The sequence below is a fragment of the Seriola dumerili genome, unplaced genomic scaffold (assembly GCF_002260705.1).
Source record: "Seriola dumerili isolate Sdu_G_001 unplaced genomic scaffold, Sdu_1.0 BDQW01000109.1, whole genome shotgun sequence".
In the NCBI taxonomy this organism is placed as follows: Eukaryota; Metazoa; Chordata; class Actinopteri; order Carangiformes; family Carangidae; genus Seriola; species Seriola dumerili.
In genome coordinates this window covers 107,456-133,955 of record NW_019174364.1, presented here as the reverse complement: position 1 = coordinate 133,955, position 26,500 = coordinate 107,456, and the positions used below count along the sequence as shown (strand labels likewise).

Here is a 26,500-nt window from a genome sequence, read left to right as displayed (position 1 = left end):
GCGACTCCGGGTGCTGATTTCCAGGGTGCACCGTGCTCCCTCAGTCTCTGCAGAGGGAATGCAGTATTTTTGTCGTTTGTTAGTGCTCTCTCTCTCTCTCTCTCTCTCTCTCTCTCTCTCTCTCTCTCTCTCTCCCTCTCTCCCTCTCTCCCTCTCCCTCCACTGGACAAAGACAAATGAAACTCTTTTCCTCGGCGCATTGTTTCATTTTCCTGGCTCCAGATTGGAAACCCACCAGAGCAGCAAAACACTGAAATAACGGCAGCACTTTACAGTTAATAGTAGCATTTACATCATATGAATACCTTTCAGTCACCTTGTTCTCTGCCCGTTTCTCTTGTGTCCACGCGTCTACAACAAGTCAAGTCATCTTTAAACTCCTGCTTTGGGCGACTGCGTTTTTTTAAAGGAAATATTTTTGACCTTGATCCTTTGAAAATAATTCAATACCTTGGTTTTGTCCTTCTAAAACAGGTCTCTAACAAAAACACTATGTTTCAATTTATGCTTTAACTGTAGGTCTATTTATTTTCTTTGCATGATTTTATTAAATTATGCCTGGCTTTTTATTAAAGAAAAAGGTTTCCATCTTCTCCAGATAACATCACTTTATATGAGGACTCCACAAATGTATCTAAAACACAGGTGGGACATGCAGCCTAGATTTGTCATAAACAGTGTTTGTATAAATATTTTAATAATATTTCTGTAGACTTGATATAGTTTAGTTGCATTGCTTCCTTTTATATTAAGACAAATATCTCTTACAGTCAATCATTTTTTATAAATTACTTAAAAAAAATGAATTGAATTCTTACAGTAAAATTGTTGCACACTGAAAGCTGTGTTAACATTTTTATTCAAGCAGGTGACAGTTATTGCTCTACAGCACAGGCCTATCACACAGACATTTCATTTTAAAGGCTATAAAAAATAGTAAGGAAAATTCAATATCCACCTGCAGTAATGATGTGATGTCATGATATTCCTCCTTGTGGCATCATTTAACCAACCTCGCCTCCTCTGACACCACACATTTTTCATGCACCATTTCACTGACCACAAAGAGATAAGAGGGCCGCTCTTATCTCAGCTGCTTCGTGTCAGGACAGTCGCGTGTTTTGCATTGACCCGAGTTTAGTCCGCAGTTCAAGTGTGCACAGATCAGGTCTGATGGAGCAACAGAAGCTTTGCTCTTACTTCAGAAATGTATCTACAGTAATGTGTCTTTGGTTTAGTGTCTGTTAACAGACGATAAAACTTTCAACGCTCACGTGAGGCTAGAAAAACTCTCAGTTGCTCGTGAGGTAATTGTTGTAGAAATGTGAAATAAAAAAATATAGATAAGCATTTCAAATAAACAGTCTGAATTCAGTTTCTGCTTTTGTGATAGTTGCTGAAAATTGTTTGCAGCATCAGTAATAAGTTATTATTTGAACCATTACACAGTCCACAGTTCTATTTCTGAGTGACCTGCTGCCACCGTGGTACATCCTGAACATGATAGAAATGTAAATGCACCTTAACATTCTTACAAAATGATGCTGCTGAGTGAAAGTATTTTAAATAATACTAAGTAATAATAATGTAGATGCTTTTTTTTTAATGTATTTAATCAAACAAAACAAAAAAACAGCTTCCCATCTGATCCACAACATGAGGGAAGGAGTGCTGGCTTCTGAACATATTAGTTTTTATGAAGGCGTTAGTTATGACAAGTGCAGAGTCTGTTAAACCTACAGACTGAAGGGTAAAGCTTAGTGAGAGCCACCATCTCCAGACACTGGAGCCTGGTTATACAGTAAGGCCCAGCAGACTGTAATGGAGGGCAGAGCTCTGCAGCAGGGCCTCAGCTAACTGCAGTGGTGTAAGAGTCACTGGGGCGTCTCGGAGAGCTGCAGTGTCCCATGGCCTGCTCTACAGTAATAACCCTGGTGGTTAACGTGCCTCTCTACAGCACTATCAGTTCTGCTGAGGGTGCACGTTTCTCTCCCCTGCTGCTCCCCCTCCGCAGCTCTCTTGCACCCCCCACCACCACCACCACCCCTTCCGCCCCGCCGCAGCTCGTCAGAGAGCTGCTCAGGCGTGGTATGAGCTGTCAGCGGCTGCTTGATGGTGATGCCCGTGCGGCCTCCCCCGAGTGTGATGCTGTAGAGTCCATCACCCATCTCTCTCCCTCCCTCCATCTTTCCCCCCTCTCTTTCTCTTTCTCTCTCAGTGCCGACAATAAGGACCAGAGGCCACAGAGAGGCCGCTCAGACAGGATGAGGTAGTCTTCTTTCTGCTGCAGCAGGCGGTGAAGGACAGGACAGACAAACTGTTGAGTTTCACTTAAGAGAGGACAGACTTTTCACTGGCCCTCATAAGGTTCTCTTAGCACATCCAGTGACTTCCAGAGACAGCTGCTTTCGTTTATGTACGTTCTGACGAATAGGAAAAAAATCCCCAAAACACACTGACTGACATAGTTTCACATAAAATTTGCACAACGTCAGATACTTACCGTCTGTTTATCCTGAGTTGCTGCAGCTCAGGTTGCAGAGTGAGTCAGCTATTCACCTGCTCCTCATGTTCATGTGTCGAAATGTCCTTGAGCGGGATACTGAACCCCAGAGTGCTTCAAATGAATGTAATGTTATATGATATTATATTAGTGTAATTATATATTGTGAGAAGTCAATATAACCATTTATCCTATAGGACATTTTTGGGAATGTTCTGATTTTATTGCCATTTGCTTTATTTTGTTCTACTCGCTTTTTTTTTTTTTTTTTACATTTCTGTTGATTTTATTATTTCTGATCTGATGGTTTGTAATCCTCATAGGGCGCATGTAGACTCTGCACACATTACTCTGCATTTGATAAATAATTTTTGTTATGATTGCGGTGTTAAAAGGCAAAACCTGCCTGAGGAAAAGGATAGGTTCACATTTTTTTTCAAGTCTATCTTAAGATGATCGTCACATGCCTACATGTACGTTTAAAGAGGTTCCTTCTGTCCAAACTCACTATGGAGATGTTCTTTCCTCATATGAATCCAGAGGTAGGGGAGAAATCCACGGTCCTGGATTCCCTCTTTGTGTTCCTATGGCTGTGTTTGGAATTTCATACTAAAAAGACTGTAACTCTGGAAGATCCCCACTTGATTTGACTAATTCAGACTACTTAGACTTCACTTCGACTGAATTTTTTTTCTTCTTTTTCTGAGTGAGAGCGAGGACTGTGGATTTGTCCCCCATCACTTACATTGAAATCATGTAAGGAATGGATCTTACAATGGATAGTATAAACAGGAGAAATGAACACGGCAACAAAACATATCCAGTGTACACGGACATGTAAGACGGACTTAAAAAAATGTGAAGCCATCCTCAAAGTATTAATACTAATACTGTAATTACTAAATGCGTAATGTGTGCAGGTCTCAGTCCACGTGTTTTCTGTACCTGCAGTGTCTTTAACATATTCCATATTCACTCTTTACCTCAGTATGAGTACTTCAATGCTGTGCTGATCAATGAAGTGGACGAGGAGGGCAATAACGTGGAGCTGGGGGGAGAGTTCCTCCTGGAGCCCAACGATCATTTCAATAACCTGTCGGTCAACCTGAGCCTCAGTGTGGTGCAGGTCCCCACCAACATGTACAATAAAGGTAAGGGGAGCAGCCGGGAGACAGGATTATGTGAAGGTTAGTTACCTTCTCTGGGCGGATGAACGGGGAGAGAAGGAGGGAGGAAAGTAAGAGGTGGAAGTGAGAGATGGGGAGCACGCAGGAGCTTTTTTCCGTCGCTTCTTGTTGTATAACGGAGTGTGTCATCTCTCCCTGTGTATCGGCTGGGCGGCTTTTGTTCGGCTGTAATGGACTCCACATAAGTCTCTGTTCACAGCACAAAGGGAGGCTCGTCTAGCAGGAGGAGGGGAGGGGATGATTTAGTCACAGGCATTGTATCTCTTCAGGGTGGGGAGTCAATAAGGGACAAAGGTCAGCTGTGCGCCCGGTAATGGTGAGCAGGATGGCCACCATTATCACCGTTTAATTTGCTCGTCTCAATCTCTCTTTTTTTTCTCCGTGTCTTATCCCACGTCCTCCACCTCCTCAGATCCCGACATAGTGAACGGAGTGTACTGGTCCGAGGCTTTGAATAAAGTGTTTGTAGATAATTTTGAGAGAGACCCCACACTCATCTGGCAGTACTTTGGGAGTGCCAAGGGTTTCTTCAGGCAGTACCCTGGTGAGTGCTGTCATTCTGTCAGTGTGTCTTCATGTATCTGTGTTCATGTGTGTGTGTGTGTGTGCTGGTGAGTGCTGTCATTCTGTCAGTGTGTCTTCATGTATCTGTGTTCATGTGTGTGTGTGTGTGTGTGTGAGCATGTGTGTGTGAGAAAAGAAAGGGTTTTCCCATGGGAGCCATCAGCCGTCAGTGAAGGAAAAAAAAAAGAAAAAAAAAAAGAAAAAGATCAGAACAAATGATTCAGAATTACTAAAAGGGTAATTTGGCTAATGTTGTAATTTTACAGACCATCAGAGAGGATGCATATGTACAGACTGTAATTAATCAGCATTTGCCGGTGCGGACCTACAGCTGTACTGAGGAACAGTGCGTGGCTGCTGGATCCAACCAAAGTTATCAGACCGTTACAATGATGTGAAACAGCCGCTCAGCTCTCTGCAGTGCTGGAGCGAAGCCACAGAGATGAGATACAACTGATGATGATGTTGTTATATAGATACAGACTCTGTATGTTGTACAATGTACAAGTAGAAATTCATAATGGAGAGATGTCTTTCAGCGGCATACAACGACATTCTTTTACAAATGTGTTCCTCATTTTAATGTTAAAATCACACACTACTGAACTCATTTTCCTGGCAGTTAATTGGAAACAGTAAAATTTTATTGTATAATATTCTTTTATGTCAACAAATTACATATAATATACTTTAATAGACTTTAATATATAAACTATTAAAGTCTATCTCTCAACACTTCCATACTCAGCTCATTGGATCCTACTGAAAGCATCTATCTTTATAAATGGAATACTTTAACTGTCTTTTTTGTTTTTCTTTTTGTTTTGTTAAGGAAAATAATTTCCTTAAAACAGCTTTTCTTTTTTTTTTAAGCCACGTGTTAATCCACATTTGTTGCACTAGTGTGTATTTGCTGCAGCAGGATGCTGAATCTGGGATCGGGATAAACAACACTGTGTGTGTTCATCATAATGAAGGAACATGCTGCCCAGTGCAAGAGTGTGGCTCACTGATGTCTTTTTAATAGTTTTTGGACAACAGTGGAAATCCATGGCTCAGAGGAATAAGCTGTATCAGGCTTTGGATACACAGAGACAAAACCTGTTAGTAGGTAGAAATTTTAGTAATAAAAAATAGTTGGCAGAAAACAATAGAATATCAGCAAACCTACACAGTTTGGACAATCTCAATATATAGTTTATCCTGTAAAGTCCAAAATGAAATGTGTTATTTGCTATTTTTATCCCATTGGTTTAAAATTCTTGTCTTTTACATGAGACACTATGGCATGTAGTCTACTACTGATGGGCTCCACTGAGAGATAAAGGAATTACAACTTGATTTGGCTGCTTCACGCTCTCATATCAGATATCCTGTGGTACCGTGCCCCTTTTTGCCTCTGACTCTTTGATCTGCTCCCCAGGAGTGAAGTGGCATCCAGATGAACATGGTGTCATTGGCTTTGACTGCAGAAATCGGAAGTGGTAAGCCTGCTCGAATCGGAGAAAATATTCTTGCTCATCACACAGTGCCACATATATTTGTTTTCCCTTTATTCCTTCATTATTGTAACAGCCTGGGTTTGATGGTGTGTAATTGAACCTCGTATCACAGGTACATCCAGGCAGCAACATCTCCAAAGGATGTAGTTATCTTAGTGGATGTCAGTGGAAGCATGAAAGGACTGAGGCTGACCATCGCCAGACAGACTGTCTCCTCCATATTAGACACACTGGGAGATGACGACTTCTTCAACATCATTGCAGTAAGTTTTAGTTAAACCAGATTGTCACCTTTGTGTCTGAATATGTTTGTGTGTTTGTTCATTTTTATGTTTGTGCATCTCAGTCACATTCCTCTGTCATTTTAATCCATTTCTCTCTGTTAAATGTTTTCAGACATTTCTGTTGAGTGTTTCGGATAAGTGGAGCCCAGTCTTCCATGAAAAACAAAGAGGGCTTATTCAATTCTCTTTTATCTAAATGCCGTTTATATTTCCCCAGTATAATCAGGAGATTCACTATGTGGAGCCTTGTTTGAATGGCACGCTGGTCCGGGCCGACAGAAACAATAAAGACGTGAGTCTCTACTCAGACTGACACGTAATGAATGTATGTGGGTCATATCAGGTTGAATTTCTGTGAATAATGTTTAAATGTCTTTTTTTTTTTTCTTTCCTCTACTTTGACTTTTATCTGTCAGCATTTCCGTGAACATCTGGACAAGCTGTTTGCCAAAGGGATCGGGCTGCTGGGTGAAGCTCTGACCGAAGCGTTCACAATCCTGAGTGACGTAAGTTCCAGTTACAGTAAACTGTGAGTGTCAGTGTAATGGGACGGATGCTGTTCAAACATCTTCCCAGTCTATATTCCACTGAAATAATTTATCACAAAGCAGTTCAACTAACTTCTTCTTTTCTGTTTACTGATTATATGACAATGTTGTCGAGTTTACAGGAGTTTTTATTAATTCATTTATTGATTCATTTGTCATAATGTAATGAATTTGTGCATGTGCTCAGATATCACAAATAAACTTTGTTCTCATTTAATTCACGGGCTCCACAGAACATTAGGGAACTTTTCATTTTACAAGCCACATTTGTTTTCACTGACAGAGTGTCAAAGCATGTCCTGCATGTTCGCAGCTAATCATAAAAAACTAGCACACTCTAGTCAAATACATTTGAGCGCTTGGGAGGTGTGTCGCCTGTCGAAACGCTCCAGTGCTATCCTCATTCCGCCCTCCAAACACAGACACATCTATTCTGAAGCGTGATTAATGGCTCTAATTAATGTCAATGATTAATAACGTGGCTGATTGGAACACAAAGCAGATAAGGCCAGGAGCCGCGCCGCACTCCTTTTATCTCCCTGTTTTCAGGCGAGCTTTGGCTGCACCGCTGAAGCTGAGAGAGCTCAGCTTTTACCTCTGCATTTGTCAGATTAATTAAAGCCCTGCAATGAATATGGTAATCAGGTAGCCAGTAGCCTACTGCTGAAAGTCATTGTTACACCGCTGCCCACTGAATGAAGTCAGAATACAGCCTATCATAGACCAGATCAAAAAGAAACTCACTTCACTTGCAGAGCACTGCAGTGTTTTTACATGGAGTCCTGGTCAACTGAATGAGAGCAGTGCTGTGATACAACACTTTCCCACAGGAGGATGATGTGAAAGAATCACAAAACAGCAAGCTTATAATAAAATATTTTACTATATTTTGCCATCACTCAATATGTAGTACATCCTTTTGTTTGGTGATTTTAGAACAAGAACAGAGTGATCCCTGTTATTGATTCTGTCTTTTATCTGTAACATTTATTTTTCCAAATTCTCATTAACTACACAATACTAAAGCAAAGAGTATGTTATACATTTACACAAAGACTGTAGACTCTGCAGCAGAGAAGGCACGAACATCTTCAATAATGGTTTAGGAAATTTCACATCTTTGTGAAATGTAATGAGTCCATGTAAGAGTTCATTTGAACACAACTTATTAAAGTAAATGTCGCTGAAATAAACAATAATGTTTAAATTAGCAATGGGAGCAGTGCGCGGTTGTATAGGGTTTGGTCTATGGAGGTGGTGAATGGTGCAAATTGAAAAGACACAGATGAAGGGAAGTTGCCAGCCAAAGGAAGAGAGAAACAAGGATAAGCACACATGCTACCTTTTTATAGCCCAAGACCCCAGATGAATGACATGAGCTGGCAATCCTTCACTGTCAGCGAACTGTCCCCTGAGCTTGACTAGAACGGTCTACAGACCAGGGGGGCCGGTACACACTGCACTGACTTTTTCATAGGCCTCTTTACATCTTCTTCTACATTTTGATGTGTCACAGTTGGAGAAACGTGGGTGCAAATAATAATAAAAAAAGACAATAATGGCTGAATCCCATTTAGGGGCTTCAGTTTCATTTTGCTGGTATTGTGCATGCTGGCTCACTGCCATGTCTTACTGGGGCACTTGAGAGGAACAGAGTCATCATTAATGTTATTATTTCTACTTGTGTTTTTTCCTACAATGACCAGTCAAAATATCTGCTGTGAAAAAAGTCTGTAATAAGCAAAACAATTAACATTAAAGTCTTGTGGATGAAAAAAGATATATATATATATATATATACATCAATGCATTTTAACGTGTGTGTGTGTGTGTGTGTGTGTGTGTGTGTGTGAGAGAGAGAGAGAGAAAGAGAGGGCCTCCTGATACTTGTATGATTTGAGAGCAGCAGCACTCAGCAGGTTTCAGCCTGTGATCATGTCATCACACACTCCTCTCTCTCTCTCTCTCTCTCTCTCTCTCTCCTCTCTCTCTCTCTCTCTCTCTCTCCACATTCACTGTCACAGGTCAATAAACCACTTGATTACTACAATGCATCAGAATAAAGTGTAACACATTCTTCAAGTTTATTTACTAAGACATTATCTGTATTTTATGAACTGATGGCTTTCAGATGCCATATCAGACATCATCATCAGACGCAGTGGAAATAGACATTGTTGGCTGTTTGTTTAATGTTAAAATAACAGTGATTGGATTGAACAACGGCTTTGTTTTTTTTGGTTTGTTTTTTTTGTGTATGTGCATGTGCTGTCTTTCCTTCTGCAGTTTAACCAGACTGGTCGTGGCAGTGTGTGCAGTCAGGCCATAATGCTTGTGACCGACGGGGCGACTGAAATGTACGACGACGTTTTCGAGAAGCACAATTGGCCAGAAAGAAAGGTGAGTTTCTCTCTCTCTTTTATCTCTCTCTCTCCTTCTCTCTCTCTCTCCCTCTCTCTCTCTCTCTCTCTCTCTCTCCTCTCTGTTCCTCACAGTGCCTGATTTTCAATGTTACACATGTCCTGTCCCTGAATTTTCTGCTTGCACTGCACTTTCCTTGCTTCAGGGATAGATGTACATTTTAATACTATATGTCAGCTGGTGCTCTGTCTTGACGTTTTGAGGAATTGGTTTCTTACTTCGTTACCACTCTTAACTCTGCAATGTAAAATCCACGTCAATATGATGTTTTTCAATGTGTTGAGACATTACAGAGCGATATTCACCCCACAAGGAATAAAACATGGGAAATTAACCGCTTTCAAGGGCAGAGCATGTACAAACAGCTCGGTCTCAAAGGCTCTAGTCCTTATCCGTCTACTGTGCTCACTCCACACTTCTTCCTGGACCTAACATTGGATTTAAAATCTTTTGTTAGGCTCCCTTTGTAAGACCTAAAAGCAATTGAAATGAAATGGACTACTGTGCTATTCACAGAGCAATAAAAACAACCGCTCAGGGGCTTTTGTTCAGTCCGCTCAAGCATATGTGTGTTGGCAGTGTTTGGCAGGGTACTGGGCAGTATTTGGCAGGGCACCCCATCCCCACCCCACACTCCCCCCCACCCCACCCCCCTTCATACACCCTCAGGGCCGTTATATGGCAGCCATTCAGTGTTTCCTATATGCGTTATGCTTAGCAAAGCATCTGGAGCCAATGAGCCGTACAGGTTTGTGAAAGTGTCACACAGCGTTCTGTTAAAGGACAGAGGAACATGCCCTCGTGCCCAACCCCCAAACAAAAGAAAATTAATTGAATTTAACTGCATAAAGTGAAAGAAAAAAAAACAACAAACAGAAAAAAACAACAAATTGACAAAGACAGGCTGAAAAAAAAAAGTTAAAGAATGAAAGAGAAGTGGTGGAAAAGTAGCTTAACACTGTTTCCTCATAAGGATGTAAAATCATGCAGCCACTTCTTGCTCCCCACCCCAGATAGAATCAGGACGGGAAGATAAAGAGCTGAGGAGACGCATCACTTTACATGTTTTTTTACATCACATCTCTACGTCCTCTGCACAGGTGCGGATATTCCCTTACCTGATTGGACGAGAGTCTGCGTTTGCTGATAACCTCAAATGGATGGCTTGTGCCAACAAAGGTTTGAGACTTTTTTGATAAACACTCTCCAAGAAAAGCCGAGTATCAGAGTGTGGAACACGGCCTGATGCAGTGTTTCTGTGCGTTAACCTGATAGGTTGAGGATGTGTGGGTATCCCTGTGGTTTGGTCGCAAACGTGTATGTTAAGTGTGTGTGTGTGTGTGTGTGTGTATATGCATGTGTGTGTGGTGGCTCAGAAGCTTTCTGCCAAGAGGCAATGAAGTGGCACTTGGGGGGGTCAGAGGTCAATCTGCTCTAATCCCTCTTCCTGTCAGAGTGTCTCCCCCCTTGGCTGCTCCCTGCTGATGGCTCCGACGTGTCAACGCTCTGGATGAGTGCCCTCTGGAAGGGAAAGTCACAGCCAGGAAAACAGATCACAGGGGGATTGTGGGGAGACGAGCCCCAAACCTCCTTCCCCATACAGACCCCTGCTGTGAAATAACCTTACATGTCCAATATAAAGTATTGTCAGCAACAGCAGGACCTGACACCAAGTCAAATGACTCTTGTGTCGCTCTAAGCTGAACCACTGGAGACACAGTCCAGTAATGTCAGGGCCATCAGCAGTGGTAGAAAATACCTAAATATGAATATGTACGTTTACCTAAGTACTGCACCTCAGTAGAGTTTAAGGTACTTTTACTTGAGTATTTCCCCTTTATACTGTTTTATAGGGTACTTCTACTACTTCTACTATTTGACAGCTTTAGTCACAAGATTTACTTTAAGATAATTTTACACACAAAACACATGAACATATGATCAAATATGATATAGTGGCCTTCACTACCCACCAGTATGTCACTATTTAAAGCCCAAGTTTTATGCAATTATACCATCTTTCAAATCATTCTCATATACTCTTTTGATTTTTCGACAAAATGAACAAATCCTGGTGAAACTGGTGCAAACTCTTTGTTTTCTTTTCACCCATTCATTCTCAGTGCCCCTGGCTCAAATCTGTGGGTGGGAGCTCCCTCTCTCCCACACAGGGATAAAATGAGCTCCTCCTAATGACACCTTTAAAATGTAGCAAATATGTCGATGCGTCACTAATAGTAGTCAAATACAAAATATGCAGTACATACAATAACACTCTGAAAGAGGACATGATGAGGTCTTCTCTGCCATCGAGGACACTGAGGTCATGTCCTTGGTAATTTTCTGGAAATTTGGAGGGTTTAATAATTTGAGGTCGGCTTTACAATTAAAAACTTACACATGACTGACATTTTTTTAGTCTGATTCCAGTGTTTTTAGATGCAATATGTTGGGATTTGACATTAAAAAAAGTAAAGGATTTAGGATTTTACTAATTAAATCCTAATATGAAAAAATGTGGAGACCTTTTTTGGTCTGTGGTCAAAGTTTTCTAAAGGGGAGGACATTGGAGGATCGGGAATAACCTCAATGTTTCTAAAATCCTGGCTACAGTCCTGTTTGCTGGCAGTACTTTTATTTAGAAGCAGGACTTAACATTGCTGATCCGATACTTCTTCCACCACTGGACATTAATTGTAATATTTTGGTGTGTCGCTTTAAACGGTCCAAATACACGTAAGACTACATATTGTGGAAGAAGCGTTTACCCTGCCTCAGTTTGGGTTAAAATGTTTGTGTTTCATTGCAGGATATTTCAGTCAGATCTCCACCTTAGCGGACGTTCAGGAGAACGTGATGAGGTATCTTCATGTCATGAGCCGCCCAAAGGTTATCGATCACGAGCATGACACAGTGTGGACTGAAGCTTACGTGGACAGCGCTGTAAGTATAGTTTAAAGCAGTGTAATGACTTTTTGTGTGAGTGTCCGAGTTATTAGGCCCTACTCCATGTACGTACAGTGCAGTAACACGCTTTCTACAGAGTATGGACAAAACAACAGGAACCTCTTGCAGTATGATACAATCCAGTACATTGAAAACACAGGAGAGTGCGTCAGAGAGTTGTTGATTCAACAATCAGGTACTTTTCAAAGCTGTAGTTTATGCTTTTATTACCCTGCATCAAACTATATTGTAAGACGTTGGTGTTATTTTGTCCATCCCTCTACTGTACAGTTAGTGTGCACATGTGTGTGTCTGCGCTCTCATCATTAGTCTTCATGCTGCTGGAATGATTCCTCATTATGAGCTTCATTAATCTGCATGGATCTTCCCCCCCAGTGGACATCTGTGTCCACAAAGTCAATGCAGAATGTGCTTATTTCAATTCACTGGATGATTTAATTTTTTTGTCTCTTTGTGTCTCTTCTTTTATTTCAGCTTTCACAGGCTCATAAGGTAAGTATCTCTCAGGTAGAGTGAAATCAATGGAAAACAAAGCTGATTTGTTGTCTTGCTGACTAATAAGGAGCTGATCCAGACTCAGATGCCTATATGTACAGTATATATATAACCTAAATATTATTGAGGATTATCATATTTTGACAGAGCGTTTCTACTTTAACCAGCACAGCTTCTGTAACCTTTACAGCACTGAGAGAGCAGACAAGAGCTTTGTAAGTGGGGAAGGTGGGATATAAGAGGGACAGGAAGAGAAAAGGAAGTGTTGTAGCTGCTCAATTGTTGTTGAGATCACTTATTACAAAAATGGTTGAAACGTTTGTGATGTGGGGTTAAACAAAAAAGGAGAAAAAGGGAAACAAAGGTACGCTTTTTATTTAGTTTTTCTAAAATCAAGCACTTTATTTTAAGATGCACATTTTTCAAAAGCTCTCTATTATGTAGCCTACTTACTGCAGCCCTTATTTTTCTTGAAATGAGAAAACAAATCTGAACTACTTTGAAATTCAATTAAATACCCCTGTTATAGGGAGTAGTTCTGAACTATGATCAGAGCGGATATCATGGGCAGGGGTTTCCACTGGGACTCAGCAGATCTCAGCACATTGTATAAAGTAGAACTGACCTGAGTTAAATAGCTGCTTATTGTTCCTCCCTTTCAACATTATGCTTTAATATTTCCTAAGAGGTCTAAAGTGAGGAGATGCTCATCCCTCTGAGGGACAGAAGCAGTAGAGAAGCATTTATTGTACTTCTTTCCAGTATGGGGACAATAAGCATACACACACACACACACACACACACACACACACACACACACACACACACACACACACACACACACACACACACAGAAGGGTTAGGAGATTGTCCCCCGGAGTGTGTGCTGTTGTATCTCAGCCTCAGACACACCATTCATCATTCTGTGGATCATTGCATTTTATCTCCTAAAGCCCATATTAAAACTGACATTGGAAGGGAGACCAAGAAAGAGAGAGGGAGAGAGAGATGGAGGTGGTTGAGCATCCATGGATGTACCTGTTTGTGTGTGTGTGTGTGTGTGTGTGTGTGTGTGTGTGTGTGTGTGTGTGTGTGTGTGTGTGTGTGTTTTCTCTTCCATTGTGTGTTGTGATGAATTTAAGGACCCACCATTCTTCATTTTGTCAAGCTAGCAAGTACACACTGCAACACTGCAGTTCACAGCTCGTTTCCTTCGTATGCATGCACACACAGAAATGAACATCAGCCCCACACACACACACACTCACACTCACTGACGTGAACACAGGCACACTCAGCTGTGTCGACTCAAGAGGTGAGGGAATAGAAGACCTACTTTAGTGGCGCTCATGTGCTTAATTATGTCAGCCTTCATCCTCCTCAACTGACCCCGTCTCCTCCTCTGAGCCCCACATGAACCTCACATGGTTGTAGCTGTAAGTCCTCACACTGCTATTTCCCACTGAATAAATGCTGCTCATTTTTTATATATGTGAAAGTTTTAATAGATTTGTTTTGTGAATTAGACCATTTCCTGAGTGGTTATGTGCTGTACTGGTTGAGAAAACAAAATGTATTCATAAGTATTTTTGCTTAATAATTTAGTTTTGGTTTCTTTTATGATTAAAATTATTGTTTTAACATCATCAATAACATGGAGAGTAACTTAAGTACAGTTTTGCTAAACCTGAGTAATACATGTTTATGCTGCTTTATATTTGTACTTGACAACAGAACATTTCAGAGGCAAATATACTTTTTACTTCACTACATTTATTTGAAAGATGTACAGTGGTTACTAGTTATTCAGCAGATTAAAATTTCACATTAAATCATATCATCAATTTATAAAATATGATGCATCATTATACATTAAACTAATACATTAAGTAGTTTAGGCTTCACCTCAACTAGGTTGGCATTATAATGCTGCTTACATGATAATTACATGATAAGTAATAATAATCATATAATACAGTATGATATATATATATATATATACATATATTGAATAGACTTTTAATCTGTCATGTAAATTATGTACAAATACAGTCTGACCTCTGAATCAGACTTGTTTAAAATCGTTGAAATGCATGAAGTGAAGCGAAATGACAATTCACTCTGATTATTTATCAGTAACAAAGTTCTGAATCTTATTTTTTCAGCTGAAAGTCAAAACGGGCCCAAGTCTGATGACTACAGTAGCCATGCCTGTCTTCAGCACAAAGAATGAAACGGTGAGTGAGTGAGTGAGTGAGTGAGTGAGTGAGTGAGTGAGTGAGTGAGTGAGTGAGTGAGTGAGTGACTACATGAGAAACTAAATGAGTATTTGTTGTGCAGTTTTCATCTAAAGTGTGTGTGTGTGTGTGTGTGTGTGTGTTTTGAAATTTTTCATGCAGAAGAACCAGGGTATTCTGTTGGGGGTCGTAGGAACAGACATCCCTCTGCAGGAGCTGATGAAGCTCATCCCCAAACATATGGTACGATCAGCTGTTCTTTGGCTTTAAAAAAATGAATGTATAAGTATGCGTTTTGTAAAATATCTCTCACTTTGTGTCTCTAGTTAGGGATCCATGGGTATGCGTTTGCCATCACAAACAATGGCTACATCCTGACACATCCGGACCTCAGACCTTTGGTAACTCACCTTCATAACATCCCTTTTACACCTGAACAGTCTCATAGCATTCCCTGACTTTACCCTGTTTTTCCTTTTTGCTTTGTCCATGCAATTGTATGCATAACCGAAATGATGATCTGAACACCTCCCTTGACGAGGGCACGCAGAGGCAAATGTGTTATCTGGTTAGGAGGCTACATGGACTCGTATAGTCTGTAATCCCCACCTTTTCCTTTGATGTATGCATGCAGGGATAAAGGCCACTCATAGGGCTGGCTGGCCTGAGATTTCCCAGAGGTAACTTAACACTCGCTGGCAGAGACCACAGCCGCTCGCCCTGGGACCGCTGGTTCTCAGGAGCTATGGCTGTGCTAGTGGATCTGTGTGTGCCAGTGTTAGTGCTATTCCTCTCTGTGCAACTGTGTGTGTGTGTGTATGTGTGTGTGTGTGTGTGTGTGTTGGTCTGTGCTGTTTTTTTGTTTGTTTTTTTTTTGTTTTTTTTGTGGGTGTGTCTTTGTGGCTAAAACTGTGCTGTGGTTGTAGTCAGTGACTTGTTGTTTCTTGTGGAGCGGACTACATACAGTAGCAGCGTATGACATGTACAATGTACTGCGTTGATGTAGACTTGTTTGAGCGTGGATTTCCTATCAATCATATTAATTCTTTTTAATTTACCTGACAGCGTTAATTTCACAGATGAGTTGTTAAATAATTACTCAGCGAAACCTCAACAACAGGTGCTGTATGAATAAGAGCATGCAAGTCTTCATTTTAACAGGGAAACACAAAGAAGACAGATTACAGTGAAACATTTTTAAATAGATTTATTTTCTTTAATATCAAGCTCATATATTTGAAAATTATGTGTCACATGCAGTTGTGTTAAGACAGATTAGTTGACATGATTGAGCAATGGTTAAAGTTTTAGTCGAAAATAAAACCCTGTTACACAAAGGGATCATTGAAGTGTGTATATTGTGTTTTCCTCTGTGTAGTACCAGGAGGGTCAGAAGAGGAGGAAGCCCAACTACAGCAGTGTGGATCTCTCGGAGGTGGAGTGGGAGGACAAAGATGACATTGTACGTGTCAAAGACAGTAATACAGAAAAAAAATATTGTAAATACTGAAACGTTGCCATTATTTTAAGAATATATATTGTGCACAATACAAAATACTGACTGTGCTTAAATATAAATGCAACAGTTTTGTGATGCTTTGACTTGATTTCACACTTCAACTGTACAACTTACATGTTCATTACTTTATCCGATAATAGCAAGGGTTTCTATGAAATGAGAGGAAATGAACCCCTTTAAGAATTATCACAGTATCATTCCTGTCACCGATCAGTGACCCAGCCTTGACCTCTCGGCTCTACGTGACTCTTTGTGTGCTTTATCTTTCAGCTACGCAACGCGATGGTGAACAGGAGGACAGGTACTTTCTCTATGGAGGTGAAGAAGACGGTGGATAGAGGGGTGAGGCTGCAGATGAATATGTTTAGTGTCTCCCTATCAGATGAGAGGCGTTCTTTTTGTTGTCTCTGGACCAAAGGAGTAACTCTGATCTCAGCTGTTTTTTCTGTTGTTTTAGAGACGTGTCCTTAAGATGCACAATGACTATTATTACACTGACATCAAAGGAACTCCATTCAGGTACAAGAAAAGTTTTATTCCATTCTTACATAACTTTCTGTAGCGTTACGTCTCGGTTTCCAGTTAAACTGTGACTGACTCAAGTTGATTCTCTCCTCTGTCGGTGCTTCTAGTGTCGGAGTGGCTCTTTCCAGAGGCCACGGGAAGTACTTCTTCAGAGGAAATGTATCAGTTGAAGCAGGTACGTCTCTCCAACTTTGTCATTAACTCTGTTAACAAAAGCCTGAATACATTTAAGATACATGTCACTCTGACCTGTTTGTTTGGGAGGGTCTTATTGTTGCAGGCTACCCACGCTGGCATTGCTGAAGCGTTACTGACTTGTGTTTTTCAGGCCTCCGTGATCTGGAACAGCCAGATGTCGCCCTGGCAGACGAATGGTAATGCTGGGGTTATGGGAGAGGGCATTCATGCGTTATGTAGGTTATCCCTCTGTGTTCATCAGGGATGTTGAGGCCTGTGATGTAACAGTGTGGCTCTGTTTGGACCACAGGACCTACTGCAACACAGAGGAGCAGCATGAGCATCGTCACCTGACCCAGATTCAAGCCATCAAGCTCTTCATGACGGGCCGCAGACCGCACCTCAAATGTAAGAGACATCTGAGGCAGATCTAAATGAGTTGTATACACGGAGTCTGTATTATATGCGGGGCAAACTAATGATCATATGTAGTATGATAATAAGATAGTACGCGAAAAATGTGATTGTCACAAATGAGAGGGACATTTTGGATAAGAAAAAAGAAAGTCTGTATTTGTTGATCAGGTCATGGTGTTACATTCTGCAGGTGACAGAGAGCTGATCCAGGAGGTTTTATTTGATGCTGTGGTGACTGCTCCACTGGAGGCCTACTGGACGGGACTGGCCCTCAACAAGTCAGAGTAAGCACCGTAAGCTCTTAATAAAGGCTCATAAGTTTATTGTTTTTTAATAAGCCTCAGTAAATGTTTGTGAGGCATCATTATAAATGTAACTAAACAAATAATGAACAGCTGATAATAACCCATTAAGTCTGCAGTTGTAATAGTGTATAAGTTGTCATGTTAAAGCAGGATAAACACCAGCCAAAGTGATTTTTCAAAAACTGGCAAGACCAAAAAACTAATCTGTGATAAAAATGAGTATTTCATTGATTAACCATAAATAAAGCTAAATTCACATTTCAAAAGGAAACATTAAAGCTCTTTCAGTCTTATTATGTGGTCCTGTGTGGTATGTGTGTTTTTGTGTAAAATGTATGTAAGTGAAGATCTGCAGAATCCAAATCTGATGTTTATGTTGTGCTGCACATATTGTTGTATAGAATTTACTCTAAGTTGCATGTTTGTGTCATATAGGACGTCACAATGATTATTTTCATTAATGATTAATCCTTTGATTTTCATTTTTTTTAAATAATTAAGCAGATAGAAAGTCAAACATAAAGACAAGGGCCCATGTCAAATTTCTATGTCATGACTTCAAACGGCGTATTTTGAAGTACTGTATCTTTAATGTGGTCTTTTTTCAATGTTCCTCCTCAGTTGTTTTAAGAAGTTATCTAACGCAATCTCTGAGAAACAAACACTGCACAACTTCCTCTAAAAAATACCCACATAAATGATACATTTAAAAGGAAAACCTAACTTATATACAGGGTTTTTTACTTGTGTGTTCTCAGCAGTCAGTAATGTTCAGGGAACACACTCAAAAAAGACGCACAAATGTGTTAATGTGGAACTGCTCTGCATTACGCCAACAGGAACTCAGACAAAGGAGTGGAGATTGCTTTTCTGGGAACCCGCACCGGCCTGTCGAGAACCAACCTGTTTGTGCCCGTCGATCAGCTTTCCAATCAGTGAGTGCCGCTGCTGCTCAACGCTTCTCTAATCCTTACCTACGTGCACGTGGCGAGTGGCAGTGATTGTGCTTGATGAATCTAATCCTTTGCACCTCACTTCAGTTTCATTCTGTGTGCGTCCTCAGAGATTTCCTGACAGCGGAGGACAAGGAGGGTGTGTTTAATGCAGATCACTTCCCTCTGTGGTACAAGAGAGCAGCAGAGCAGGTCCCCGGCACATTTATCTACTCCATCCCCTTCAGCACAGGTACACAGAACAGAACAAAAGTGAGCGCAGCATTTAATGTGTGCACCGTGCAGCATAACACATCAGGACAGAACTCCTCAAGACATGACTTTATTTGCTTATATTTGCTTATTAAGTTCATCTCAATATACTTCTCACTTTCCAGTACAGCATTGTATAAAGTACTTTTTTGGAATTCATGTGCCGTAGTCATTCGGCATTTCAACATCTAAATCAGTCTTTCTCTATATCCCTCTGTCTGCTATGGTTTGTGGTTTTTACTGGTTTCCACTGATAGGATGTGCGGCACAGCTCGGCTCCCTCACGGCTTCTCTGCAGTTAATGTGTCCCACGTTCTGCCTACTAGCCAGGGGAAAGAGTATTCAGCTCCAGGACATTTACCACCTTTCCTCTGTTTAATGATGACTGCATCTTTTCAGGCATTGCCATCATAACCTGAAATGTCCTATCACAGCACTCATTTCAGAAATATTAGAGTCATCTGGCTGTAGAAAAAGCTCTGACTGGACTCTATTACTGTAAACTAATGGAGTGGTGCTGCCGTTTCTTTTCAGCCAGCTGATGGAGGCTGCTGAGTACAGGGCGCCATCTACTGGACAGAAAGTGTAAAGGGAAAAAATGAATTAGAGTTTATTCTCTGTTCTCTCTCTCTAGCTTTAGAAAATAAGAGTGTGGTTTTGGCCAGCACAGCAATTCAGCTCCTTGATGACAGAAAGTCTCCAATTGTTGCAGGTAACAAACTCTAAACCATTTTTCATATCATTATGAGAACTCTTAAGGGTCTTTTAAATCATTTCTTAAAACTGACTTTTATCTGAAAGCCTTTTCTTAAAATGAAACTGTTTTGTATCATCCTATTTTAATTTGTCTTGTATGCTTCTCATTCTTTTACTGTTTTATTCTGTTATAATTGTCTTATCATTTTTACTGTTTACAATTGAGCACTTTATAACTTGCTGCTATATAAATAAAGCTATTATTATTATCATCATCATGTTAATGCTCAATTCTATATATTGTGTAAGTCTCTCACGTGCTTGGTCTTGTGCTCAGCTGTAGGGATCCAGATGAAGCTTGAGTTCTTTCAGAGGAAGTTCTGGACTGCCTGCAGACAGGTAACTACGCGACAACTAGTTAGACATAGTTTCCAAAAACTGATTTTCCTGACTGGGTATGAAACTAAACTCCATGTTTTGTGCTCAGTGTACGGCTCTGGATGGGAAGTGCAGCATTAGCTGTGATAATGAGGTAAGAACAGTCACTTAACTCTGGCTTCTGATCTTTTTTTTTTTTTCTCCGGTTTTTTCGTTGTTTTTTACACAAAATCTTTTTACTCACCCTCTGACAGGACATCAACTGTTATCTCATTGACAACAATGGTTTCATTCTTGTCACAGAGGAGCAATCTCAGGTACTGTGCGTATGTATGAGTTTGCATGTTTACATCTATGAACAGAAACTGAAATCATGGAAACATTGCCCGACCTTATGCAGGTTCATGACTCTTCGTTTTGGTGTTGAACTGTGTTAATGGAAGTATTTTCTTGTTTTGAATAAAGACGGATCATGAGAGAAAACTTTGCATCATAGCAAACACCTGCCCCTGGTAAAATGATTCAGTCCAACATTAAACAAGATGGCTTCCTACAGATCCACCATGTTTAACTTGTATGCTTCTAGTTTTCTTTTTAAACTAAACATTATTGTAGAAGATGTTTCTTTTTAATATTTTATGGCATTTTTTTCAGTGAGCTTCAAATAACTAGCAAGTGCTCTTTTTGCTTTTCTGATGTGGTTTATCTCCATTTATTATAAGCAAAAAAAAATCTGTAATAATAATGATTATGTGACAGTGTTAAAGCGGTCGCTCGTATTGATGAACCTACAGAGAATTATCACCTGAATCTACAGCTCACCTGGAGCTTTATACTGAGTTTCAGCTCATTGTTTAACTGTAGGCAGCACGTGGCCGCACCAAACATAGCGAAGCATTTAGCAGATAAAGAGCTCCTCATGTCCTCAGGAGTTGGCAGAGACTACAGACAGAGCGAATATTGGACCGACATTCACCAGGTAGTCGGAGACACGACTAAATAAATGATAATGTTGCTCTGTAACTACTGTTGTTGCACGTTTGATAATCTTTTAATCAGGTGTTTACTTTATTTTCTACACCCCAGTCTACAGTATTTTTTGAAGTGTGTGCCTGTGTGCTTTGGCATAATATATCTCTCAGACAGGGCTCTTCTTTGGAGAAGTGGAGGGGGCTGTTATGAACAAACTTCTCCAAATGGGATCCTTCAAAAGGTCTGAGTCACAGTTTAACACTTCCTAAAACCACTTGTCCAGTAAACCTGACCTTAAAAACATGTTGTTATTTTCTTCTGACAGTAACTGCTGCCTGTTTGTGTTGCAGGATCACGCTGTATGACTACCAGGCCCTTTGCAAAGAGTACGCTGGGAGCAGCGACAGTGCACGCACTTTATCAGATGTAAGTGCACAAGACAGAATATCAGCTGATATATAAGAGATAAAGACATTAGAAGCAGTAATTTTATCATATGTGATACAGCGCATCTACATTTGAATAGCCAGAGTTAAGATCATTACCCTAGACCACGGTACCTACCTCAGAGTGACTGAAAGATCAGTACAGAGATGTGTAAAATTGCAAACAGACTCTAATATGAAATGCTTTTCTCTGTCTCTCTTTCTTAGCCTTTCACTGTGGTCAAGTGGCTCCTGACTGAACTTGTCATGTAAGAATTTTTAAAGATTATATATTTGTTTAGTACGGGTACGTAAATGACATAGTGTGACATACACAATATTTATACTACTTACTAGCTACATGTTTATAGGAATAAAATAAGTTAAAAGTTGAATGGCATGGACGTAAATGGACGATTGTTACATTTATTTCTTATCAACTATGTAACAATACAAGTTCATAACTTAAAATGCCAGCCAAGAACAAGATGCATTGGTTAATGGTTAGTTAATATGTTCTTAAATGGTAATAAATATTAATGAATGTCTTCATTACCTATTTATACCCTTTTATATAAACATTAGTTAACTTTTAACTGATGCTTAAATTGCGTTAACTAATATGAATTAATATATTCTCATTATTGTCACCAACAACATTGGTTTAAATGTGATATTTGTGTTTTTCTCTTTAGTTTTCTGCTAGAATTTAACCTGTACAGCTGGTGGAATGTCGACCTTTCAGTTAAAGGTAACTGTAGGTGATGATCGTTATGGGCTCGTATGTGTGAAAAAGAGAGGTGAATGTGTGAGAGCTGGAAATATTCTCTCGATCTGTGGTTTTGTCAAGATGCTGTGGTTCAGTAAAACTTTTTCTGTCACACGTTCAGCTCAGAGGTCACGTGGTAAAACCATGATGGTTCCATGTGACACAGAATATCCTGCTTTTGTCTCTGAACGCACCATCAAAGAAACAACAGGCAACATTGACTGTGAGGGCTGCATCAGGTACTGCTTTAGGCCTCCTTAAATTAATTACTCAATGAATTATCGTCAATATCAATCATTAATTCCCTTGCTCACAATATCTGTCCATATTAAACATTATAATTCTAGTCTGCCACTATTCATTTTGTAATATTCTGAGGCCGGTCACTGTCTGTGTTCTGGCTGCAGATCATTCGTCATACAGCAGATCCCCAGCAGCAACCTCTTCATGGTTGTTGTGGACAACAAGTGTGACTGCAGCAGTGCTCCTCCAGTAACTATGGATCCCATCGAGATCATGTATATCCTTTCTAAATGAAACACTGATTTTTGATATGTGGAAACCTGTCCTGACAGCATTTACATTTGAGTACATGGCTAGTTTAATGATAAGAATACATAAGTTACTGGTTGTGAGAATCATTGTATTGCTTAGGGTCAATTTTTGAGTTGCACCACTCAAGCTCTGTTTCACATCAGGCTAAATGAGTCATGATGTAGATTAGTGAAGCTTTAAACCTCGGAACATGTTTAGTTCATTTATTTTTACCCTTGACGCCTTTGAACACAATGAGTCACTAAAATGTGACAGACTGAAGTTTCAGAAGGACAGAAAGAAACCTGAATCATGTCATCCTTTCCACCCTGAGGTATGAGATCATCTTTGCCTGCATACTGTACCTGTGTGTGTCTCTAAATATATAGTTATGCACTTACAAATGCTGCAGATTGATCTCACATAAATTCATGAAGCAATGTTGACCACATAAGTGAACTCTCACTCGCACCGAGATACAATACATCATTGATTCACAGTTCTGGTTTATTACAACTTATTTTCATAGTTTTGTCCATCATTATTATTGGTAATAACATGACTGTACTTACCAGGTTCATTTCTCAGCTCTGGAAACACAGCGATATTGCTAAAAAGACGTCCAACAAGGCAAGAAAAACAAGTTCCCAGCAGGCACACAGCTGGCCAATAACATCGTTAGACGTTGATATTTGGTTGAATGTAGGTTGTGACGTCCTGCGACCAAAATGCAATGTCAGCACAACATCTACCGCCAATGTCAATTTGACGTAGAATACTGATGACAGCTGATGTTGATGTTCGTTGGTTTTAAGTTGTGTTGTTAGGTAACCAAAATCCGATGTCTTTCAAGTATCTCATGCCAACGCCATGTTGAAATAGAATACCAACATGATGTGAAGTATGGTGACCAAAACCCAGCTTCTACTAAATGGCACAATGTCAGTTAGCCAAGGTTGGGTTTTGATGTCAACCCACTTTTCATTTCCAACTAAAATTTAACATCTGTCCAACGTTAGAGTCGTTAGTGTCCAACGCGTTTCTGATGTTAAATTGACGTCTGCTGTATGCTGGGTAGTCAGACAGTTACACTGGTTTTGAATGAACCCCTAGGTTAGCCAAACTTATTCATAACAGGAATTCTTTTCAATGGCTCTTTGGTACAAACAAAGGGAATCAAGATGTACTTGAGAGCCAGTCTTTTTTATCATTGTGCCCAGATTTCACTGTTTGGCCTAAATCCACTCCCATTTATGTGAATACTGAGATCCAGCCAGTCACCAAAGGTAGAACGGTGTCTTGGTAAACTCCAAGACACAGCAGCTTTTAGATGCACTTCAACAATAAATGCAACAATAAAGCAGAGTGCAATATTTGTAAAAGCAGGGTCAACAAACAATCTTCACTGCCTCTTAAACAGCAATGGTGAGACTTCATCAGTGAGTCGGTCAGTCAGGCACAGACATTTGCGTTTCAGGGCTGGCCTCCAGCCAAAAAGAAAAAAGACCGAATCACATCTATTACTGTCTTTCACAGATAAAACCCTGTTAATGTTTAGTATCATAGCCATGAACCGCTCCACATGTATCATAAACGATTGTGTCTTCTGCAGGAAAATGCCATGGAGTGTGGTTCAGCTACACGCCTCTCCAGTCCTCTAACAACAACTCTGCTCCCTCTGATAGCAGCGACCGTCAGCAGGTGACCATTAACAGCAGGACTGGACATCAGAAAGGACTAACTCAATGAGAAGATGCTTATAAACACATAGAGAACAAGGCCAATCAGAATTGAATTTGCTCATACCTCTGCATCAGGCAACACTCTTCTAAGAAAAAGAAATCTTTATCTGTAGCACAGAGACTCGCATCCATTAATGCAGAAAACATAAATGATGGGGTGCAGTAAAAGAAAATGCGATTAATGGGAGTGCTTGGTGAGTTTGCTCAGAGCGTTGCAGTTCACGTCACTGACAGTTTGTCATATTGACTTGAATTTGTACTGAAATTAAAAAAGAGAAAGTAACGTGTCTACAGTCAAAACAAATGCCTATGCATACAGATGATGGTAAGACATTAAATATGTTTGTTTCTTTGTTGTGAGGGAAAAAATGAAAGTTAATGTAAAAGTCTGCAGAATGTAAAATGCACTTTTGTCATATGTGAAAAGAATGCAGAGTGGTCTATATTTTTGGCATTAAATTGCTAAAAAGCATTGAAAGGGCCATTATACTTTTCTTCTTCAAATACATTAAGTTTATTTTGTAACTAAGTTCCTTTAGATGTTGATAATAATATGGATCATGTAAAATATCACAGACAACAGAAAATGTGAAGGTTGTTCTGTCAGAAGACACAGATAAGCTAATGATGCATGATGAAGATTCAACGGTGAGTTTTAAGAATGTTACATTCATACATCCAGCCACAATTTGTCAAGGTGACCACATACTCTTTACCACATGTCTGAGAAAGCTGATGAATAAATACAAAGAAATATTTTCCTTCATTAACACCTTGTGTTATTTTCTCGGGTGTAGGTGTGCACTTGTGTTACTCATGTTGTGGGGATATATGTCACATTGTGGGGACCCACCTTCCTTTGGGGAAGAAAAAGCAAGTCGCCATTACATACATCATTAAAAATGTAGTTTAAGGTTGAAGTTAGGGCCAGGATCAGGCAAATAGTGATTATAGTTAGGGTGAGGTTAAGTCTCCAGGAAATGAATGTTGATGTAATGTCCACTGATGTGATGGAAACATGTTTGTGTGTGTGTGTGCACGTGTGTTTGTGTAGTTGTGTAGTATCTGAGAGACTAACTATTATAAAAAATACATAGATTCAGAATATAAAACATAATACAAGGCAATTCAAAGTATGGTATTATGAGGAAACTGGGTGAAAACTGTGAAAACATATAATGTATGTACCAGAAGCAGCTAGTTGTAAAGGCATATGTTTATTTTGACATAGTCATACATTTTTTACATGCTGTGCTTGTTACAGATAAATTGCTGTAAAACTTTGGTTTACTCCTACAGATTGCTAGATGTGAGAAAAAGACATTATAGGAGTCTAACATTACACTATTGTGGCCTACTGTCTTACGCTGGTCAACTCTAAACAAAAGTTTTACACTTCCAACAGTTCTTTAGGCTTCATCTTTTTTTGTGCAGGAAAAGATGTCTGTGTGTCAGTGTGCCGTCACGGTGCTGTACGCCATGCCTCCCAGGACCAATGTAGCTGGCTCCTCAGAGACGGTGGAGGGAAAGTAATATGTTTCAGACTGGAAAAAGACAGAAACCAACTGTGTCATCTATTAATATTTGTGGCAAATAGACTTAATGTTGTTCCTCATGTCTCACTTACATTCAGATTTTGAGACTGTTGACTTTTAACTTCCTCAGAACCTGCTAGTGAGAATGACACACAGTAAGATGATTGTTTCCCATGATGTTTGGCACATACACTGTATATATCATCACCATCTTTTCTCATACAGCAACTCACATGTGAAATAGAGTGTGAGACCCAAGCAAATAGAGTCATTTTTGTGTCGGTGCCTCCCACATGCATGATCTACTTTGAACTTGAGATGCAAGTGTCACGTCTTCACTATGCGTGCTATTACTTTGCAGCTGTGGTTATTTTAGTATCTGTGACTCTATGTGAACTCTGTTCAACTGAAGAAAAAGTGAAACTGCAACAAATATTTCCTGCAAACTGCAAATGGCTTTTAAGACCAATGCCAGATTGTATGTACAGGACAACTGTGTGGCTCATTTTAACCCAGTGAAGCACGGTGTTAGTTCAGGCCGAGCACTAAAATGTTATCTGTTTAATTAATGCTTCACCATCAGTGGCTCCTTC

General features: G+C 40.0%; 1 protein-coding gene across 1 annotated transcript in view; it reads left to right on the top strand.

Annotated features, from left to right (window-relative positions):
* Positions 1-24,345, top strand: part of LOC111222914 (voltage-dependent calcium channel subunit alpha-2/delta-3-like) — a 32,987-nt gene extending 8,642 nt beyond the window's left edge. Inside the window, exons 5-38 of the mRNA XM_022746822.1 lie at positions 3,492-3,654; positions 4,103-4,234; positions 5,678-5,738; positions 5,869-6,019; positions 6,258-6,332; positions 6,457-6,546; positions 8,875-8,988; positions 10,110-10,188; positions 11,819-11,952; positions 12,451-12,468; positions 14,637-14,708; positions 14,871-14,951; positions 15,035-15,109; positions 16,087-16,170; positions 16,498-16,569; positions 16,685-16,746; positions 16,860-16,927; positions 17,081-17,126; positions 17,240-17,337; positions 17,537-17,630; positions 18,491-18,586; positions 18,715-18,836; positions 19,491-19,568; positions 19,890-19,951; positions 20,040-20,084; positions 20,185-20,247; positions 21,073-21,143; positions 21,253-21,328; positions 21,556-21,596; positions 22,023-22,078; positions 22,218-22,335; positions 22,504-22,616; positions 22,882-22,964; positions 24,243-24,345. Coding sequence (XP_022602543.1) covers positions 3,492-3,654; positions 4,103-4,234; positions 5,678-5,738; positions 5,869-6,019; positions 6,258-6,332; positions 6,457-6,546; positions 8,875-8,988; positions 10,110-10,188; positions 11,819-11,952; positions 12,451-12,468; positions 14,637-14,708; positions 14,871-14,951; positions 15,035-15,109; positions 16,087-16,170; positions 16,498-16,569; positions 16,685-16,746; positions 16,860-16,927; positions 17,081-17,126; positions 17,240-17,337; positions 17,537-17,630; positions 18,491-18,586; positions 18,715-18,836; positions 19,491-19,568; positions 19,890-19,951; positions 20,040-20,084; positions 20,185-20,247; positions 21,073-21,143; positions 21,253-21,328; positions 21,556-21,596; positions 22,023-22,078; positions 22,218-22,335; positions 22,504-22,616; positions 22,882-22,964; positions 24,243-24,335 — 2,886 coding nt within the window. The 3' untranslated portion in view covers positions 24,336-24,345. The remainder of the gene's footprint in view (positions 1-3,491; positions 3,655-4,102; positions 4,235-5,677; positions 5,739-5,868; positions 6,020-6,257; positions 6,333-6,456; positions 6,547-8,874; positions 8,989-10,109; positions 10,189-11,818; positions 11,953-12,450; positions 12,469-14,636; positions 14,709-14,870; positions 14,952-15,034; positions 15,110-16,086; positions 16,171-16,497; positions 16,570-16,684; positions 16,747-16,859; positions 16,928-17,080; positions 17,127-17,239; positions 17,338-17,536; positions 17,631-18,490; positions 18,587-18,714; positions 18,837-19,490; positions 19,569-19,889; positions 19,952-20,039; positions 20,085-20,184; positions 20,248-21,072; positions 21,144-21,252; positions 21,329-21,555; positions 21,597-22,022; positions 22,079-22,217; positions 22,336-22,503; positions 22,617-22,881; positions 22,965-24,242) is intronic.
* Positions 24,346-26,500: the final 2,155 nt, after the last annotated feature.